Genomic DNA, 22,650 nt, shown 5'->3' on the forward strand with positions numbered 1-22,650 from the left:
GAATTAACTATCTAAAAGTATATGCAATACATGTTAATTTATTTCTTATTTACAGAAATAGACATTTAGCAATCGTTGTTAAAAAACTACTTCCTTTTTAAAAATACCAAACATTATACAATTAGATAAATCATCACTCAACCATTAATTAGGAATAGGACATGATTTTTGCACTTATTACGTAAATCAATCTTTTTGATAGTAATTTACAAGGTGTTTTTTATTAAATGAGTTATGAAATATTTAAACAGAAAGTTGCAGTTCAAATGTTTGTTACATGCAGTTGTAGGTGAATGCATGCACACACATTAAATGAACTATATTAAAATGAATCATTTCCATTTATTGATATACTTCTGTTCTTCACATGTAAATTTTTTGTTTTAGGAGAAAGGTAGCAAATAATACTTGATGTACAGAGACATTGAAATCTTTCAGCTTGAAAGTTAGTGTTTTCATTTGGGATATTGAATTTAAAAAAAAATATTTGAAGAAAAAGGCATCAGAATGTAATTATTATAAATTTTCGAGTACGATATTTTATCATAATCAATTTCCGATTTTTAATTTTTTCCCGGGTGGAAATAAATCCCTTCGGTGATCTTAAAATAACTGGTTTTAGCCCCACTTATCTCTAAGAGATGAGGCACTTTATTTGTCATTTTGCAGGTTATAGCTTTTCCCTGCCTTTTCAGTGCCTTTGAATTTTACAACGCATGCCTACCAGAAACTGCTGCAGACCATGTTAACGAGACATGCTTAGAGACTTTGAGAAAAAGATTTGTCGAAATCTATAAAATGAAAACCTAATTGAGGTCTCAAGTCGTGCATTAGGGGCTGTCCATAAATGTCACCGGCTTTTTAATAAAATTGAACCCATCGTCTGTGTCACAAAATGCCACACTTCACCTTACCTCTCCTGTCACATGTCACAATGTTTTTAAAAGCATCTTATGAAAAAGTGTGACTTCTTGTCAACCCTGACTCTTTTTCATGAAAAGTCACAATTTCACAAATACCCCTCTCCTCAAAGCACATCATTTGTGGACAGCCGCCTATGAGGATTGTCTACTCTGTGTCATATCAAGCACTACACTAAAAAATGTAGTTAATTAAGCTAAAGTCAGTAAACTTAAAACAAAACAATAGAAATTTATTAACGAAAATGTATATATATATACACTATATGAAATTCAGAATGGCTAATTTGAAATGCTACATTAATGAATCAATACCCAATTGCTTGGATAATTGTATGATAAAAAGATTGGACAATGTAAAAGAAGAGATAAGCTGTCACCTGCAAAAAGTCAAAAATATCATCACTGTAGTATAAGTCATTAACAAAATTTTGATTAGTGAAAATAAGCAATTAAAAGTTTTTTGTTTATATAGAGGCTGGAAGAGAAGACAATTATGCATACATATTACACATACAGCAAATAAATAAAAATAACTATTTCCTCAACCCTTTGCATTTGACTGATGCCAGGCCGCCCTGACAAGGCAAACATCGCTACATACTCGCACGACCGAATCAAGGGAATAATTAGTATATAGAGCAAAATAAAATCAAGTGAAAATGGTTAATTAATTTTTTGTTATTTCAGGTTATTTTAGTAAAAAAAAATTAAGAGTAGTGGCAGCATAAAGTATAAGAAAATCGAGTGGAAAGGGTTAACCAGAGATATATTTAACAGTATTAAAAAAATATTTGACGTAAATGTAATTTCAGATTCATCTTAGAAGTCAAAACATTAAAATCTGAATGCATAGTAAGATAAAAAATAAAGTATCTACACACAAAATTGAAAACTATCTGCAGGTATGAAAAGCAAGACCCAGTGGAGGGACAAAAGTTTTAGTGAGACTATGTCTCTTACTTTCAACAATGTATGCATGAAAGCAAAAGGTGAACTTTTTTCATTAATTTATCATTTATTTTGAAGATAGTCAAAGCTTAATAGCTTAATGATATTAACAATTATCAGGTAATGCAAAAATCTACAGCAAACTTATCTGCACAGCAGCAAATTTATGTGTATTATCTACCTACATCTGAACGATAAAATTGCTAAGAAGAAGTGCTTGGCAGAATCAAAGCTACGCATTAGTCATTCGTGGCTACTGCTTAGCATTGGTAGCTTAAGAATAGAAGTTTCTTATGAGCCGAAAACACGTGCATGAATAATTTCCGTTTCAAACTTGATTACAGTCAAGTCCCGATAATACAAATGTTATAACTCTAATATTCCTTAATCTCAAAGCTTTCATTGGGTCCCAAATACTTTAAAAGGCTGTGGGAACTTCCTACAACTCGAACTATTAATGAATCGATGGTTTTAGCTGGTCCCTTGGGACCGAATTAGGGAGAGTTGACCGTGATAGATTTTATCATTTATTTTGCTGTACAAAAAAATTAAATGTTTTCATTTCTTACTATTTGTTTTAAAGGGCAATTGTGTATGCAGAAATAAATGATCAAATTTCACATCTAATAAGTGTAAGAAAAATAGAAAACCAAAAGTGAATTATCTCAGAAAATCATGCACAAAAAATTATTGTTGACTACAATTAAGGCAGCTTAGCGCTGGCACGAATTTACTCAGATAAATTCATTCGCACCATTCCAGACACAATTGTTTTGACATCATATATATTTTATAGAGCATTAAACATGCACAAAATCAATTTTATTTATTCGATTTTAAAATTTATTTTATAGTTTCTTCAAAGCCAAGAAAAAAAGAAAATATATTTTAGCTTAATTACTGCATTCTAAATTTTACTTATAAAAAAATCTTACAACAAAAGACAATTTGTTCATTAAATTGAGTAAAAGATAATATTATTACATTAGTTACAAACCAAACAATTGGACAAAATCTTTGTAATGATTCTAATAGTGTGTTCTGATCTACCACAAAAACAAACTGAGGTTAAACTCACACAATTGTTTTATGTTAACTTCTGTTTAAAATAAAAATTAGTTCATCTCTGAAAAGGAATGTTGTCTTTTTTTTTTTTTTTTTTTTTTTTTGCACCACTAGAAATCTCATTTTCAGTCAGTAATGATGAAAACTATCATCACACTTGCTCTTAATGAGTTTATTTCTAAATTCTACTTCAAAAAACTCGAACATACTAAATCTTATGACATTCTTTCATAAAATTTCTAACATTAAAAAAAAAAAAAAAACTCCATGAAGATGTTAATGCTCATAACTTATGAAATATTTTGGGCTTTTGGTTTATAAATACCATGTTAGTGAGAAATTAATTTACTTACATTCATAAAACTAGCAGAGTTTCCTGCTTGAAAAGTAACTCAAAATCATTATTGAACACTTTGAAGTTATTACTGTTCAAAGGTAAAACAAACTAGTATGTTGTGGCCATCAAGAAACTTTCTTCTATATCTTTCTTGTGAATTCTGATCAATCCCTATGCTTGAAAAGAATGCAATATTCCCAGCAAAAAAAAAACTTGACGACCGTCCGAATTCCTGAATTCCCACAAAAGCAAAGCAAAGAACGATTTGAAAGTTATTTTAAAAGCCTTGCTTGAATTAATTAGATGTTTTATTTGTTAACAAACATAAAATGGCAACAGTTATTAATTTTAAATCATTGCGATAACATTTCCGATTATCTCCCGAAAATTAAAATCACGTGAAATAAGCAGACGAGAGTATTGTAATTTATCTTTCTTATTGGTTGCATTTATAAAACTATTTTTATTAACACAAAAAAAAAATCAGACCCCCATGGAGCGATTGGCGCCAAAATTGAAACAACGCTTATTTACAAATAGATTCACATTTATTCCAAATTTCATCCAGAACGTAGCATTACTTCTTGAGAAATGGCACTCACAATGAAAAAAAAGAACATTCGATTGCCCCACCCCCTTTTCAGCTTTTGACACCAAAATAAAATCAGCTCTTATACACACTAAGGTCTACTTGCCGATAAATTTTTCTTTCATTCCGTTCATTATTTCTTGAGATACAGCAGTCACAATTGACGACAAAAAACGTTCTATAGCTCAACCCCCGTTTGAGTTATTGCCACCAAAATTGAATCAGCACCTGTTCCTGTTAATGGCAACATATGGTCCAAATTTTGTTTGATTCCACCAGTTACTTCCTGAGGAATAGCAAGCACGCGTAACTCAAAAAACGTCCCATTGCTCCACCCCCCTTGGAGGAATTCGCGCCAAAAACCAATGGGCACAAGTTCACATAGGGGCACATATGTGTACCAAATTTCGTTCGATTTCGTGCGGTAGTTTTTGCTGTAGAGCGGCCACAAAAAACTGGTCACACACAGACGTGACACACACACACATACATACACACATACATAAACACACACATACATACATACACACACACAGACAGACAGACATTTTCCAAAAATAGTCGAAATGGACTCAGAACACCTCAAAACGTTCGAATCCGTCAAAATTCGAAATTCGAAAATTTGCACGAATCCAATACTTTCTTCTATATATTAGATATAGAAGAAAGTAAAAAAGGCATTGAAGTAAAATAAAATACTAGCTTACTTTCTATACTTAATGCAATTTGAATCCAATCGGAAAGCCAGGCCATCATTTCTTCTTTTGACAGACCCACCGGACTTAAACCTCTCATAAAGCATGCCTAAAAAAAAGATAGAAAAAATGCTTTTAACTGCTGCTTATTTAGTCTTTTTTTTTTTTTATGTAACCAAAATTACAAGTTCAAAAGTTATGCATTTTTACATTGCAATTCAACTTAATTATAAAACTTAAAAAAAAAATATTTTTAACTTTTGTCAAGTGATTTTACACCAACTGAAATATCTAGAGAAAATTGGCATTTTTTTTTCTCCAATTTTTATGTGCATAATAAAACAGTTGAATGAAGAAAAAAAGAAATTTGTTTTATCAGGAATAGATATCATCCATTTCCCAAGAAACCATTTTCTCTCTAAAGCCCAGAACACATCCCATTTTTTTCAGCTTACCAACACTATTTTTAATTCTAGCAGCAACCATGAAAATTGAATTGTTTGTGACCTTATTCATGTATGAGTCTTTCAGTCTTACATCCACAAACAAAAAATGAAGCATATAAGTACATTGATTAAAGTGAAAAATCAAAGTAAATAAAGCACAAATTCTCAAGAAAATTTAGCTGTACTTCCTTGAGAATTTTCTCTTTATTTGTGTTGGTTTCTCACTGTAATCATGTTGTAGTACAAAGCTTACTTGATCATTTTTCATGCAAGTACATTGTACTCAAAAATAGAGGGTCATTAAACATCAATGAAAGAGTTCAAATCCAGTTATGATAAAAAAACATAATGGAAGAATAAGAGTCCATAATGTGGCTAGATTTTTTAAATCGAAAATCGGACATATTCAGACGAAGGGGTAGGCCTTTTATTCTCCGAATATTCAATATGTTGCCGAAATGAAGAATTTCAGACCTTGCACGACAAATGATTCTGAAATGTGCTTTCAACAACTCTTTCCTCGAGCAATATACATACTTTATGAAATCATTGCTTTTGTTTTTAAACTTGAAAATAAGAGCATTGCTAATGATCATTGAGTAATTATTCAGATTCAGAGTTAGTCCCTGGCGGAACTGTCCCGTCAAACATCAGGAATTCAATGTCAAAGTTCTCTAAAAGTAAATAGAATACTATTCCAATGGCAACCTATAAGACCTAATTTTCTATAAACCACACAACTTTTCAGAGGTAAAAAAAAAGTTTTCCAGTTTAAAATAAGCTCTTTGTTCTACCTTGCAAACGTAACTTTTTGAAAAATTAAATTTTGAAAAAGTTTTTAATCTTTTCATTTTAATTCAAAGCTTTTGAATGATAGTACTCAGACTAAAGTAAGTACCAGATGGTTCTTGAAAATGCAGCTATTATGCAAACCATGAAGCTAGCAGAAGTGTAGAGTAATTTGCTTCCTTTTGAACAAATATCTATTTATTTGTATACTACAATACATACATTAAGTTGCATAATTAGTGCTTTAATACTCATTGCAGTTAAAATTTATTTTCAATTACATACATATTGATACACTCTAAATGTGTTTCTAAATTTGTGGACTTATATTTTTTCACAAAATTTATGTAACACAAAACCTTTGTCCCTAAGTTGTGTGTGTGTTTTTTATATAACGATGTTTTACAGTTTTACACTATGAACAAACTCTTTTCAATATTAATCAAGCTTGGATTGATTTTTCATTCAGACTACTAACAAGGAAAAGCACACAAATTGTGTAATAATGAAGGAAAAAAAATAAATAGGTAGCTATCAAAAGAGCACAGTAAAATTTTTATTTTTATTTTGATACAAATTATTTATTTGTCATTGTCTCCTCTTTTTCAAGACAAATCTTAAAGTATGCCAAAATATTAATAAAAAAATATCTAATTTAAAGATTTGGCAAGAATTTGAAAGTACCACATGACATTACCACCTGCTTGTGGAAGAACATTTATCTGCAAAGCATGTAAAAGATGTCTTCCATTTCTTGATAAAACTCGTTAAATTAGACAACATTTATAAAAAAAATCAAGAATTTTCTTTTTCATTTGCATAGTTTCCTGATAAGGAGAGCTAGGAATAAACTGTGGTCTTAGGAAAATGAGAAGAGCAATTACCAGAGTATGATCTATAGATTTTACACCAAAAAGGGGCTATAATGGGTTTAACATTTGCATCAAAATAATTGTTCTAATTTAATGATTCTTACATTTCTCAACTCATGAGAGGACATTGATTCCAGGCCTTCCCTTTTCATTGCCAAGTCCATTTCACGAATAAAACCAGCATGCTTCCATAGTCTCCACTGCTTGCCAGGCAGTACAGAAATACCATGCATCCGGCATAAATGATGCTAAAGGAAAAAATAAAATAAAAGTCTTGTTACTCACTAATCATTAATTGAATACAATGAGATTTAAAGAAAAAACATACTAAAATCCTAATAGACAGCTACTGCATTTCAAGATTTAGATATGAGCTTTCCAAAAAAAAAAAAAATCAAATCCAATCATATCATAGTTAATGACACATCACTTGAATCCAAGAAGAAATATTACTTGAACCTCAAAAATAGCATGAATGATTTATTACATGCTCAACATGCTGTTTAAAACTTTTTAATTGTAAAAAAATTACCATATGAGGCAGTGAGAAGCAAAGGGATGCAAGTGGCAAAATTTAAAAATTGAAGATAACTAGTACATGTGGTAGGTGAACCTCTCCTCTGTCTTGGGGCAAGCGATGGTACTAGTAGCCCTGGTAGTTGCTGCTATACAGCATGATTTAGAAAAAAAAATTCAATAAAAGCCTATCTAGGAAGTTATCTTTATCTTTATACACATTTTACTCAAAACTTGAAAATGTCCACTTGCAAACCTTTGCTTCTCACTGCCTCATATGATAACTTTAATGCTCTTGTTTAAAAATTAAAACATGACAGGATCATTTACATAAGGGTTATCTAAAGATCAAGATTTTTGAGAAAGAAGATTTAGCTGCAGTATGAAACAAAAATAACTGGGTTCAGAGGTGGCAACAAAGAGGGGGAGGAGGAGAAGGGCGACAGCCCACACACTTTTCTCATCACCAAAGATTGTTAAAACATTTTTAAGATTTTAATTTCAAAACATTTTCAGGGAGATCACCCAAACAATAAAATCATTGAAGATAGCTTAAAAAAGCAATTTTTAAGCTACAATTTAAAAACATTTCCAGGAAGACCCCCCCCCCCCCCGAGTATATTCCATAGTTTCCCTAACTTCATTTTTAAGAAGAGGACCCCCTTACCCTTACATCAGTAAACGTAGCTTAAAATCGCGTTCAAGACTTAAATTTAGAAAGAAATCTGGAAGTCCTCCAAATCTTCCTCTGAAGGCATTAAAAGAAGTCCTAAAATTAAATATTTAGGAATGCATCAGCTCAAAAAAACTTATGGGAGAGAACCTCCAAGCGCAAAGATCACCTTAATTAATGCTTTTATAGTTCCAATTCGCAAAATTTTCCGGAAGAGAGCCCCCAAAACACTAGTCCTTAGTTGGCCAGCATTTTCTTTGTTAAAACACCAATTTCGGCTTCGAAGAATTACTGGAGCAGAGCCTTCAAATCTCCTTCATGTTTTCTAAACATTGACGAAACTACTCTAGAACTGTGCTTTTAAAAACTACAACTCTGAAGCATTTATGCGGGAAGAGACTCGAATCCCCTTCTCGAGTCAGCCAAAGATAGCCTAAATTCAAGTCTTCAGCTTTTAAGAAAACTTTGCCCCTGCACTTATAAGCCCCAGTCACCGCCAATGATTGGATTGACAAAAGTAATTCTAAAAATATATGAGAAAACTAATCAGGGAGAGCTTTACTTATTCAGACTAGTCCATATACATATTAATGTCATAGCATTATTTATGATTTAAATTAAGATATTTTTATAAATTAAATGAATGAAAGCAAAAGGAAAATAACTTCAACATTAAAAGTACTTACAAGATGTTTGTTGGTAATACAAAATATACCGTAAGGCTGATCAATAAATAATGGTTTTAACTTGATGATTTCTTCTGTTGTAGGATGCAAACCACTACCTAGCTAAAGAAAAGCACAAATTTTTTTTAGGAGAAATGAAGACAAAATAATTTATTCAGTTTGCACTAAATTAAATTTGTATATATATTTATACAAGAAAAATGATGTTGATGTTAACAAATCATGAAAAATACAGCACACAATACAAATATACAAATTCAATAATTATGTTTTTCTGTTTAGTTATCAGAAAAAGCAAGGAAGATAAAATTGGTCCCTTAAACATAAAATGTTATCATCTCTAACATCCATTTGGTAAAAACTACAAAAAAAAAAAAAAAAAAAAAAACAGCCATTTCAGAGGACAGGCCAACCTGTCAGACGTATGAGTTTCGAGAGAGCTTTCGAAATCAGACTTGCTTCTAGTATAGATCTCCCGAATATCGGCATTTGGATTATTTGCGGGTCTTTTCACATTTTTCTAACTGTTCTTAAAGCTATCCACCCCCTTGCTCATTACCACCTCTTTCGGTAAGCTGTTCCAAGTGCCTACAACCCTACTAAAGTGGTAGTAAAATATTCATTAAAGTTAAAACTTATTCTGAAAGGCAAATATATAGATACCTTCTGAATATGGGTCACTTCACCATCACGTGTGGGACATCCCGACTCTAAAATTCCACCAACATTATGCTATAGATCTTAATATTTTAATTAAACAGGAGGGAGCACATTTTTAAATCTTTACATTTGATACAAGGATACTCCTGACACAGTATTATTTTGATTAAATTTCTTTGCTACTTAAAATTTAATTTATGTGCATGCATCACATGCGGGACGTTCAAAGTCAACCTTTTGTAATTTGCTGTATGCATTGCAACCAAACCTCTTTTTGTGCAGTAGATAGATACTGCATTAAAAAAAAAAATCGCATAAAAAAGTTTGTTTATTTTATAAATAACTTCATCCGTTTTTTATAAATACTATCGTCAATTGAGTTCCAATCTGATTTAAATTTTCATACACTGCACAAAAAAAGTTTGCACAAAAAAAAAATTGAAAAAGACCGCACAAAAAGAGGTTTGGGTGCAATTAATATTTTGCTCTATTAATACAGTAATGACAAAATAAATTGTATGTTTTGAAAGCTAAGGTTCCAACGTGAAAGAAACATATCTCATTAAGACCACATAAAGTTGAAGTACAAGTAAGTTGAAAAAAATCCGTGTATATGGCCATTCCATTGCAAACAATCATTTTGTCCTGCACCATCTATTGTATCTATATTTCACAAAAGAGAAATACTTTTAAAAAGTAATGGTGAAATTTTTTGCTTAAGAAGTCACACATACATTTCTGATTTATTAAGTGACAAAATTTTATTCACTACTCTCTTAAATTATTTTCAATGAAATGTATGAAGTGTCATGTGCTGGACAAATTTAACCTTTTCCATGGAATGGCCCATATTAGTTTTAAAATAATGATATACATAATGCAAAAATTTTGATCCCAAAGTGTATGTTAGATTGGTTCTCTATTGGAACCAAAATGTTGGGCAAATGGGAGCCCCTTAATACAGCAGCCTTATGCGTGGCAAGTAAAAGATGAATAACAGTTTGGTTTTTCAAAATGAAATCATAATCGTCATAAATGCATTAAAATATTTACATACCTTATAAAATATATCCTGACAATTGTTCTTTAGCACATCAGTGTTAATGGTGTCAATTTGTGCTTGTAATTGCCTAAAAACAGGTCTGTAATGATAGAGTCTTTTCTTTTGATACTTAACGGCAAAGTCCACTTTTTGTTGTAAAGTCCAAAACTGTGAGGACAGACATTTTCGAGGAAATAAGTATCTATAAAAAAGAAAATTTTTTGTATCAGTGTTTAAATCTCATATTGATTCATATAATCTTTACATTAAAAAGTGAGTGCATGTATGTATGCATGCATCTATCTATCTTAGTGGGAGTAATCTAGTTTAGCATTTGGGAAAAAAAAATTTTTCCCAAATGCCAGAGAATTGATGATCAAACCATTTATTGATAGAATCTTAATTTTTTTTCAGCTCATGTTTAGGAAGGTTTCGTTTATCTACAACTTTAATTAGCGGGGATATTGATCAAAACATTTATTCTCAAGGACGTTTCAACCACCAGTAGGTAAGCATTTTGGCACAATGCCGATTTTCAATGAAGATATTTCTTTTCTCAAGGCCATGCTGATCTTGCCTCAGGTCTGCTTCATTTCTGGCTTTCATAATTTCTCTCTGCTTGAAGAAGAAGTTATTGAATAGTTTGAGTTAATGGCTCAGTTACAAGGCGTGTATGGACAAAATGGAATGATTCTAGAGCTGTACTGTGCTAAAAATTCATGCACTGTATGGTACTTTTTAAACTTTTTGTTTTACAAACCCTCATGAGATTGCACCTAGATTCTTACATGCATACTTCACCTATGCCTCTATTGGGGGGGGGGGTACAAAACAAATTCAACGTGACAAATTCAGTGATAATTCTTTGAGTTTCAGTCCACTTTGAAAAAAATCTTAATGGAATGATTGTGGAACAAAGAATTTCAAAGTTTGGCTCAAATTTCTTGTCCGACAGTTTTAGTCTTGCATTAGGTTCAGCATTAAATTTCCTTCTGCATTTATCTCAATATATGCTGAAATTCGTTTTTCCCACAGAAACTTTGTCCAAAAGGGGTAACAAATTTTAAAATGCATTTTTCTGTCACAACAGTACATTTATTCGTAACTCTAAATGAGTCAATTAAAAAATGATTTGTAAAAATACCTTTTCAGAGAAAATGTCTCAGAATGACTAAATGATCTTTTTTCTTCTAGTAAAATCTAAATGCTCGATAAGGATACACTGTGTACAATTATTGTTTGAGTGCTGAAGAAATTTCTTATCCCTACTCTAAAAATGTATCGCTACTTTTTATTTTATTTCAGTTTTGAAAAATAATAGAAACATCTGCAATTAACTCTAATCCTCATGCATATAATAGCGAATTCATTGATCGAGTAACGCTTGCTGATTTCACCAACAATGAAACTCACACCATAGCAAGATAATTTGATTTTTTTTTTTTTTTTTTTGTAGTGTTTGGCATGCAAGGAAATGCTTTATTCTGACAATGCAGAACTGGATCCCTTAACTTAACTGTTTAAATGGTAACACTGTCATTTTAGGAGAATGAAAAAACAAAAAAGTGGTCAGCAATTAACGCTATCTACTGGAGTTTAGGGTTAATCCATGGGAGTCAAGGTTAAAATTTCAACTATCAAATATCACCAAAAAGGCAATTGCTTTGTTCAAATTCAGAAACACTTTTTGCTCGTCATACCTTGATGGACGATTTTCTAGTTATTAAATAAACGGCAAATTTTAATAACAAAAATATTTATATGCTCACTCATTACAAGATAGTTTCTCTACACGAATTTCATGAGTTCCTTTTTCACATAGAGCGAAAATTTTCATATTTTTTAATTCTGTAATTTTTTTTACAATGTACCTCACTACCATTAATTACACTTATTGTGTGACTTGCACTTTCAGCAAAATACAAGAGAAGCCCGATAGCTATTTGTCGCACTCAAACGGTAAAGAAACTATAAACATAGAAAATTTCGTAAAGATGTTTCAAACGCTCTAATAATATGCACCACATATTGTTTACATCAAGTTCAATTAAATTTTCCAATCAAGTGGAGAAAACTGAAGCATTTACAGTCGAACCTGTCTATCTCGAAACCTGCATATCTCGAAAAACTGCATATCTCAATTTTTTTTAATTTCCCAGCACTCTCAATTAATTTCTCATGATTTTTTCCCTGCTTTTCTCGAATACTTAGTACCTAAAACCTCTATTTCTCGAAGTTCTGATTTCGCTGCTACGGAAATTTAAAGTGCAACCTTGTTTTCTTTTCATGGTTTAAAGAACATAAAGGCAGGAGATGAGCCCTAAAATAAGAGGAAATAATGGAGGATAATACCTAGCCTCGGGGGGTTGGAGAGAGGGGACAGACAGAGTGAATGCAAGATGTAAACACTGACAGGCCCACAATACTACGAGGGTTGGGAGAGATGAAACGTGTCTCTTCAAGTTAACAAACTTGAGACGTGGTGCTATTATTTTTCCTGCAAAGGGAAACAGGGTAAGGGTAACAGTAGGGGGTGAGAAGGAAAAATCAAAAGAATTCTTCTTTATAATTTTCCTTGAAATTGCTGTACCTCGTGCCTGTTCGTGGAAGAAGACCAGAGTTCTTGAATGTGAAATTGCGTTCGGGGTGTTTTTTTTCTTGTTGCTCTTCTGAGATTTTCACACAGCTGCGTTAATCCTGAGGGTTTTTTAGCCAAATATGGCGTCTGAAAAGAAAATTGAATGTTCTTCCTATAGAAGAAAAAAGAAAAATTTTGGACTTTCAGGATCAAAACCCTCTGATGAAAAAAGTTGACGTTGCTAAGAAATTTAATATCTCGCCAAGCACTCTATCCACAATAATAAAAAACAAAACTTTGTTGGAGACAGACAATAAAAATGTTAAAAAAGTAAGAAAATGTACTTTTACTAATTTAGACGAATGTTTGACTTTGTGGTTTAAACAGTGTCGTGAAAAAGAAATTCCTGTCAGCGGATTGATGCTGCAAGATAAAGCTTCAGAGTTTGCAAAAAAAACTTGGGTATTCCGACTTTAAAGCGAGCAATGGCTGGCTGGAGAGTTTTAAACAGGGCATTGTTTTTCGAAAGATTTGGCGAAAGCGCAGCAGTACCACAAAGCATTTGTGACAAATGGATAACCGATGAGCTCCCTTCACTTCTGAAAAATTTTGATCCTATTGACGTTTATAATGCTGACGAAGCAGGACTTTTTTCATCAATGCCTGCCAAACAAAACAGCCATTTTTAAAGGTGAAGAATGCAGAGGAGGAAAACAGAGCAAATTAAGAGTAACTGTTTTTTAGCTGCTAATCAAGATGGAAGTGAGAAACTTCCACCTTTGATGATTGGGCGCTCTGCTAATCACAGATGTTTTTCTAAAATAAAATCTTTTCCTATAGCGTACAAATCAAATCAGAAAGCCTGGGTGACTAGCAATATTTTCGGCGAATGGTTGAAAGGGATTGACAGATCGATGGGCTTAAAAAAAAGAAAGATTTTACTTTTTATTGACAATTGTGCTGCACATACAAAACTGCCACCTCTAAAGAATGTTAGTGTTGAGTTTCTGCCGGCAAACACCACTTCAAAACTGCAACCCCTTGACCAAGGGGTAATATGAAGTTTTAAAGCGAGTTACAGGAAAGAACTTGTGAAAAAGTTATTGAGGGGCATTGACGAAGGAAACACCGTTCAAAAAATTCACGTTTTAGATGCGATGAGAATGATAGATTACGCCTGGAGAAATGTCACCGCTGAAACGATCAAGAACAGTTTTATTAAAGCTGGATTCAGAGAAAAATACCTAGGCAAGAGGAAGTGCAAAAAATTGAAGACTTTGACATTGAGCTTCAAGATTCAGATTGGATGGAAATTAAAAGAAGCATGGAAGTAGACGTTTCATTTGAAGATTTTGTAAACGTATATGATTCTGTGGCTACTTGTGGTGTCTTTATGGACGAAGAGATCATTAAAGAAGTTCAGGTCAATTCTGAAGACGACGATGATGAAACAGAACAAATAGAAATTCGCAAAGTCAATAAAAAAGATGCTGAAAAAGCAATTGAAACTCTTAGAAACTTTCTTGAATCACAGGACGGTATTAGTGAGGACTGTCTTACAGCCATTGCAAAATTAAAAAGAATTGTAGATGAAACGAAAACTGTCAATCATCAAACTTTATTAACAGCTTTTTTTCATTGTGGTATGTACATGGTATTGCATTAAATCATAATAAATTGTTTATTGAATTAATGTGTTTATTTATTTTATTTTCAGTATATTATGTTTCTATTCAGTTCACTGACAGTGTACGCATTTCTTGAACAACTTATAGTCGCTAGATTTAAATACAAAAATCAAAACCTCCATATCTTGAAACCTGTCTTTCTCGAATTTTTTTTCGGAATTCTCGGCATTCGAGATAGACAGGTTCGACTGTATATGCTTTCATCTAAATACATTGAGTTCAAAAGCTGAACTTTTTTGGCACGGGTTCAATTATATTATGCTCAACGAAAATGGTAAAAACCCGTGCCTTGAAGAGACATACTTCATTCTTTAAATTCACAAAATAAAATGTCAGCAAATCTTCTAACATTTGTACCCAAAAAGTATCAAATGTGCTAGAGACAAATGTATAAGTGATGAACAGAAAATGCTTGAACTTGAGACTTCATCTCAAACAAACACGCAAAATTTTCGCCATTACAATATTATTTTCGCGAACCACTGGTTGGGAAACGATGGCCTGGACTGTCACGGAAATTTTCAGAAGAGGTATTTTAAGGGACCTCTCATTCTGGAGAGTACTTTTCAACATTTTAGAGGGTGCAGAAAAAGAATCAGCAGATGGTATAGATAGTAATCAGCAGATCATAATTAGATTGCATAATTTGAGTTTAAACACTTTTGTAGTTAATTTATCATTATGTGTATTATACAAATTTGTGAAACCATATAACCTCAAAATCTATAAATCACAAAATCTCTGGTCTTGAGATGTGTGTTATAACCAGTTTCTACAGTAAAGCAAATATTACATCATTAAAGTGAGTTAATTTTTTTAGCTCATGTTATGACAAGATGTATGCAATGTTTAGTTCATGCTGATTGTCATGACAAGATGCACAGAGTATACTCATTGCAAATCGTTTTTTTTACGAATAAAAACATTAATTTTTTAAAAATAGAAGCAATCGACCCTCCTTACCCCAAAATGACAGACCTGGATTTTATTAAAATACCAATGTTAAGGGTTTTTTTTAATGCTTTTTACATGTGGTACCTATGTATATTTTACTTGTATATATATTTTTTTAAAGATATTTTATATTAAATAAGAAGAATAAGAAGGAATTTTATAAACAGATTAGGTGCAATATATAGTCAAGATTTTATACTGTTGAAAAATGCAACCATTCAATTGGTCAATTGGTTCAATTGGTCTTCATTCATTTGCTGTTTATTTCATTAATATTTTAATTTAAGTGAAATATTACAGTTTCAGATTTACTTTCTATTAGAAATAGTTCAAGATTAATGCTTACATCACAGGTAAAATGACATAATTAGCAAATGGAAGAGCAGCAAGCACCAGAACAGGGGCAACTTTCATTAAATCTTTAGGGACCTACAAAAAAGTAACTTGCTTTACATTTTTTTAACACTACATACTTATACACATTAAATTAATTCTCGATAATATGTCTTACCTGAAAATATGTTTCAAGCTCCTTTCTTTGTAAATCTCGCACATGTTTACCATTGCTAAGTACAGATGAGATTCTAATATATTCCTTGATATCATTATATAGATCTTTAGTACCTAAAAATTAAAGATAAAAATTTTAGATAATACTTTTTCAATAAATTGCATTATATTTTTTTCAATTAAAAATTAAATCAAATTAAACAATTCAAAAAAGATGAATTGTTAATAAAAACTAAATTTATCAAATGATAATACAGTTAGACCCCGATTTAACAAACCTCTTTTTGACGAATTTTGCGATTTAGCGAATTTTTCTTTTTCCCATGATTAAAATGAAGGCAAAAACTCCTATTTACCAAATAATAAACCTCAAATTAAAGAATTGTTTTAACAGCTGAAAAAAAAAACAATTTTTTTTGAGCAATCATGATTGCTTATTGCTCTCACTTGACCATCTTTGATGTCCATGCCTTTTTCAGCTTGGACCAGGGGCCTATGCAGCACCACCGCCCACTGCAAGTGCAGCTACTCCAGTCCTGACCACTGTCCCCAGGAACCACTTGTCCTGGTCAGTGGCGTCCATGTCCTACACACATGCTTTCGTACTCACATACACCTACACACACATGCCTTCACACACATACATGCCTACGAGCATCACACATGGGTCTACGCACACCACACACACAACTAGCACACGTAACCATCCAGGAGGAGGGACAGGCTTGGGGGTACAGAAACCGTTTCTAGAAACAATAACTGCAATGAGTAGGGTCCTTTCTCAACTCATGATTGCGAAACACATAATATGAATTAAAATTCCAGAATTCAAATTAATTTCTTTTTTGTTAATTTGAGCTAGGAAATATTGGATTGTTTTCTAAATGTTACACCCATATTTCTTTGAAAAAAAAAATTGTGCTCCTAAATGCACTAAAAAAATTTCCCCACATGGCTCGAATTTCCCCCAAATATATTCTGCACCTGCGAAAATGTATGTGTGTTATAGTTCATAATTTAATAAAATTTAGAATTTTATTCAAAGAATTAAGAATTACTTCCACTTTCCCAAAAATGTAAGTCCAGCCAAGTATTGCAACATAAATGAAATTCTAACAATAAACACGGTATAAAATACAAAGGATTATTTCAACTTACCAACAGAAAAAACTCGGTATATTTTAAAGGCACTAGGAAATTTAGTTTCAAGTATTTTTTCATATCCATGAACAAATGCAAAACATTTTTGCACCAGGTATTCTTTTATGCCAGATAACGGTTTAACATAACGGCTTCCAGGGGTTGAAGGAACTTTTTGACTACAAAACCTGAAAATAAAAGCATATTTATATTCTTCAGTTGTGTAAACAATTATACAAATTTCCAATGCAAAGTAAAATAACCAGACACATCATTTTGAATTTTTCCAGGGAGAGGGGAACCAAAGGGTACCCTACTCAAAGCAAATTTTATCGGAAAACAACAAAAACCATGCGCAGCTATATGTAAATACAGGAATTTTTCAAAGTCAGAAGGGGGCAATTAATCCCCCTAAATGATGCCCAGTGTGGATAACATGTCTTTTACAACAAACTTAATCTAAAAATGATTAATTGAACAGGCACTAGGCCAGGGGTGATAGTGGAGTCAAGTAAAATTATCTGAAGAAAATGCGAAATTTTCGTTAACAAAGAGGAAGTCCCCACCTCCCTATAAAAACTCTTCAAATATGCATACAAAAATCATTGAAAAAAACTATTTAAAAAGGGTTTTTTTCCAAGAATTTTTCAGTTTTAGAATGTGTTGTCAGCCCAAAATTTTCGGAGACAACAATCCCAAATTTTTGGAATTTTCAGAAATTTCGGATCACAAACAACCCTGGGTTATTCTCCATAAACCTGACATTTTCCAATCACATTTTTTTTTAAAATAAAAATGCTGAAAAAAATTATATACTTACTCTTTGTTAGAAACTTATTAAGAGAAAAATAGAGGGAACTCACTTTAACTATGTTAGACCCTCAAAAGAGGGGGTTGAATTTTCATACAGCATGAGACTGACAAGCAGCACTGGGAAGGAGAGTTACAAAATGAATTTCTTCATGGGATATAACTAAAGTAATAAAGAAATAACTGAAGCCTAAATCAAAAGTATGGTTATTAAATAATGAAAAAAACAAAATTTTGTGTAAAACCTCCTTTAACGGACACCCCCACTTTATTCGAAAATAACTCCTGCATAGGTTTTTCCATATTATTCACCCTAAATAGCTAACACTACTAATAACAAACATTCATTTCAACAAAAAAAAAATCGATTGCGACATTAAAACTTTCTTTAAGTTAGCCATACACAGTATGATAAAATTTACAAAAAGAAAAGTTACCTTTTCATTACCTGCAAATTGTTTTATGGTTCAGGAAATACAAACATAAAACAAAAAGGGGATCAGCAATATTAATAACATATATTTTACTTTTCATTTAAAGCAAATACGAAATTTATAGCAACTTCACTAACCTATTCGAGCAACATTTAGATAAACAAATGTCTAACCAATAAATCTCTTTTGGAACAATTTGTCTGAACAGCAACAAAAAGATATTCTTTTTCAATCTTATTTTCCAACTAATGTATTCGAAATAAATCCTTCTGTTCTATGGGATGCATTTCCAGTGCTTGAGAAATGATGCTAGGAGAGTGATTTTTTTAATAACACTTTTTTTAGGACAGGAGTATGACATTTTCCATACAATTTGTCTGTTGCATAAGCCCAGGATTATAATTAAGGTAACTAATGTTATTTTTCAATTCTAAACTCTTTAATTCAACTACACACTAGAATTATTATTTTTTAACATTATTTTTCAATAGTTGAGAATTATTCTCAACTAGAATTATGTTTCTTTTATTTAACACAGAAATTTCGTCCAGGAAAATGACAGCAAAAATGTTTCTTACCCATTTTTGAACTTCAAAGTTTTAGTAAGAACAGCAGACAAATCATGTGAACATAATACTCAAGGAATCTAACAAAATGGTGATAATAAACAGTGTTGTATCACAGAAAATCAAAAATTCTTTTTTTAAATCTATAATAATTATAATTGAACTCATTCCTAGGACATTAGAATGACATGAAACCTGGAGACCAAGTTTAAAACGATGTACCTTGATGATTTAAATAATTTAATTTACATAAAGAATGCTATTTTAAACTTTTAAGTATGCTTAATTTTGTACTACAAATTGAATTTGTGGAATGTTGATGTAAAATTTTTGTTGATGTAAATAATTTAAGTCCATATGAAAAACGAACGAGGACACGTCAAAAGTGCGATTTTTGGGTCATTTAAACATTTTTGTAGAAAAAACTAAATGAGTTAGGGTTTTAATAAGAGTAGAATAGCATCAGATAAGTTATTTCTAACTATTAAAAAAATGAAAACACTTTCGGAGTGAAACAATTTTTGTGTTAGGCTACTGGGACATAATATTGTTAGGATTTTGGAGAATCACCCCCCTGAACTTGGCACATTTTAAATCCTGGTGATTGTTTTTCATTTTATTCATTGCAACCATGTTCAGTGAAAATTATAAACTACTCAATTTGCGATACCATACATTAATTTGCCTGTTAAATGAGCTTTTGAGCAAACAAGTCATTGAGAAAAAAAATAGTGCACTAAATAGTTAAATTAAGTCATTAAAATGTAAAATAATTTGCCCCCCCCCCCCCCCCGAAAAAAAAAAGAGCAAGCCATTAAGTGGCGTCAGTGTGAAAAGTTGAAATACAATATACTCTGCCAAAGCTCCATCAAAATCAGGGTTCGCATGGTTTTTACTATCTGTAGTATTTACCGGTTTTTACCACCTTTGGAAAAACATGTTTTCTCCATGGTTTTTACCATCTTGGAAAAAATCAGAAATCCATGGTATTTTTTATCGTTTCAGCCATTTCTGTGCACGTTTTTCTTTTTTAAAGTACATTAAGGTTAAACTGTTCATGTTTAAAGTTGTAAACATGAACAGTTCCCATTTGTATTTAAATTATACAATCCATTTTCAGTCACAGTAATAATTTATCACAAGTTATAATTTATTTTAAGATAGCGCACAACACTTTAGACCCTTTTCTCCCTTAATATGAGTTCTGGACTCTGGAAGGGAGTCTAAAATTTAAAAAAGCAGCAGTTTTTTACTTGGCAAAGGTAAATCTTAAATTGATTTAGCTAATTTTTGCATGCAGACAATATGATCATTTTATGAGAAAAAAAATTGGTTCTAAAAACATTTAGCATCAATATTTTTTAAATAGCATATAATAAAGAAAATTTTTACTTATTTTTGCAAAAACAAATTCACTGTTCTTCTGACTAGATAGCATTTAAAAATAATTAATAACAATAATTATATTAACGCATAGCATACACTTTGCTTTTTTTTTTGTAACATTAACTAATTTTTTAAATAAAAGAAAAACCATGAATTTTGCAATCTATAGTCAAATATATATATATATATATATATATATATATATATATATATATATAAGACAAGATGAATTTACAAGTTAAATCTTAGTCTGTCAAAATGTCAAAATACAAGTAGAAGCGTGCACAAGTAGTGCAGATATAATAAGACTGTGATCTTCATTGATATTTAAAGCATATGTAGCACAAATGAATTATTTTAATAATAAATTAAAAATGACTGATGAACTTTGAAAATTGAATGGAAATTTTAAGTTTTTAACAGCACAAAACTTCTTTGCCTTCCTCTTTATTTGGAAAATATTTTTTTTTGATATCTGAAACTCATGACCATGAGGTAATTATCTTGTTACTTAACAAACGGTCTAGTGGTTATTTGATGTTTCAAACAACAAAATAAACATTGTACAAAAATAAAACATTAAAATAAAATATAATATAAGATATGTAAAGGCTTATAAGTAAAAATAACAAATCACTGCCTGCCAGCAAATGAACAGGAACTTATAATATTTCTTAGGCTTTTACCGGTAAAAACTTTGTTTCTACCATGTCCAGGTAAAAACAAGTTTTATTTTGGGAGGGGGGGGGGGGAATACAACCATGATCAAATTATTCGCCAAGTAATATCCATATTGAGCTATTAATAAACATTTAAAGCTCGATTGAATAGTTAAACAAGAAAAATGGGGAGCAAACATGATAGTGACATAATTTTTTCTATTTTCAGCAAGGTGTAGAAAGTAAACAAGTTGCCAGGACAAGTGATACACCAGTTAACAGAAAAGTAGCTGTCAATATTTACGGACAAAATTTGTACAATTATTGAATATGCAAAAAATATTTCATGTTGAAGAGCAGGCCCTAACTTTTCTGCATTGAAAATATAAACAGCCTTGAAACAATATGAATTACTCTATTGTAATTTTCATAATGCTGACTTGATCATTTTCGTTTTGCAGGAAAGTGAACGTGTTGCCTGATGGGAGGTCTCTGTGAATTTGGTCCCTTGGGATAACTTCCATATCCGGAATTCTAAGAATTTTCTGAAGATTCGGCAGATTTTGGGAGAGTAATGGGTCATGGCTCAGACTGCGCCATTAAAATTTTTAGAGGGGTTGTTTTATAGGGTATTTTCTGCCTTTTTTTTTGAGAGGGGGGACACTTTGGGAGGGAGGGGTCTTTGTAGTATTGGGACAGGCACCCCAGTACCATATATTTTCTTCTAAAAATGAAGTCTAATTACTCTTCTCGTCCATGTTGATGTGTGTGGAATGCACACGCTCTTATTTTATCATTCAGTAAAACTCTCGAGTTTAAGTGGGTAAATTATATCTCCCCCTCCCAAAAAATTGAACCTTGGAACATACCTGCAAATATTGTGTGATTTAGTGATGTACATATCATTGAAACAAATGTAACCTTTTAATAAATTGCACATATGCCTCCTTCACCACATTTTGAAGAAAGAATGAGGCATTTCTTTCTCACCCAATGTCTCAGCATGTTGCTTATTCGTTTATCATCATTCGAGGGCTTTACTAGAGCATTTGCTCCATTGTACATCTGCATGCCTTTTGACTTATAAAGAAAAATAATAAATAAACAAAGTTTCATGCAAAAGGTTCTCGTCACATTATCGCAGCGCTTATGAAACTTTTGGTTTTGATACAGGGCGAGTCTGCTCCTTTCAGATAAATGTCTGCTTCACACATAACCATAATCAACACACGCAATAATCATAATTATCAAACAAATCTCAATTATGAATAGAACATATACCTATAGAATGAAATGTTTCGCATTTTTACCATTAGAATTTCGAATTTGTCACGTTAATGTCATTATGACATTTAAATTTACTAAGCTGAGCTGAGATGTGGTGGAGGATGGTTGAAATATTTTTTGAGATATTCTTCTACAAAACTTGTTGCTTAAAATCAAGTTAACTCATAAATTGAAGCATTTTTTGTTTCTCATTTATAAAAAGAAATACAAATAGCAAAGTAGTTCACTTTCACTTATGAGTTGGAGTCACGTGACCTGTTCATGCATACTTATTAATTCTTATTTTGCTCTTAAAAGACATACTGGGCCGTTCGGAAAGGCATTGGACTCGGGGCCGGAGGGCCTCGGGTTCGATCCTTGCTGGTCGAAGACCCACCGTCGTCATTAAAGGGGACTG

The 22,650-nt window shown here is 31.8% G+C and overlaps 1 protein-coding gene across 2 annotated transcripts; it reads right to left on the reverse strand.

Moving 5' to 3' along the window:
• Positions 1-1,192: 1,192 nt before the first annotated feature.
• On the reverse strand, positions 1,193-22,443 carry LOC129229593 (LETM1 domain-containing protein 1-like). 2 transcript variants are annotated; one of them, XM_054863930.1, is made up of 9 exons: positions 22,248-22,443; positions 17,130-17,299; positions 15,973-16,085; positions 15,808-15,890; positions 10,257-10,443; positions 8,540-8,641; positions 6,769-6,912; positions 4,570-4,666; positions 1,193-1,300 (listed from the first exon to the last, which is right to left on the reverse strand). In XM_054863930.1, exons 1-9 carry the CDS (start codon positions 22,277-22,279, stop codon positions 1,221-1,223), a joined length of 1,008 nt encoding a protein of 335 aa, XP_054719905.1. In that variant the 5' UTR covers positions 22,280-22,443; the 3' UTR covers positions 1,193-1,220. The 2 variants fall into 2 exon arrangements, with proteins under 2 accessions (XP_054719905.1, XP_054719904.1); XM_054863929.1 differs by lacking the exon at positions 22,248-22,443 and adding an exon at positions 21,836-22,229.
• Between the last annotated feature and the right edge of the window lie 207 nt (positions 22,444-22,650).

The sequence above is a fragment of the Uloborus diversus genome, chromosome 9 (assembly GCF_026930045.1).
Source record: "Uloborus diversus isolate 005 chromosome 9, Udiv.v.3.1, whole genome shotgun sequence".
Classification (NCBI taxonomy): domain Eukaryota; kingdom Metazoa; phylum Arthropoda; class Arachnida; order Araneae; family Uloboridae; genus Uloborus; species Uloborus diversus.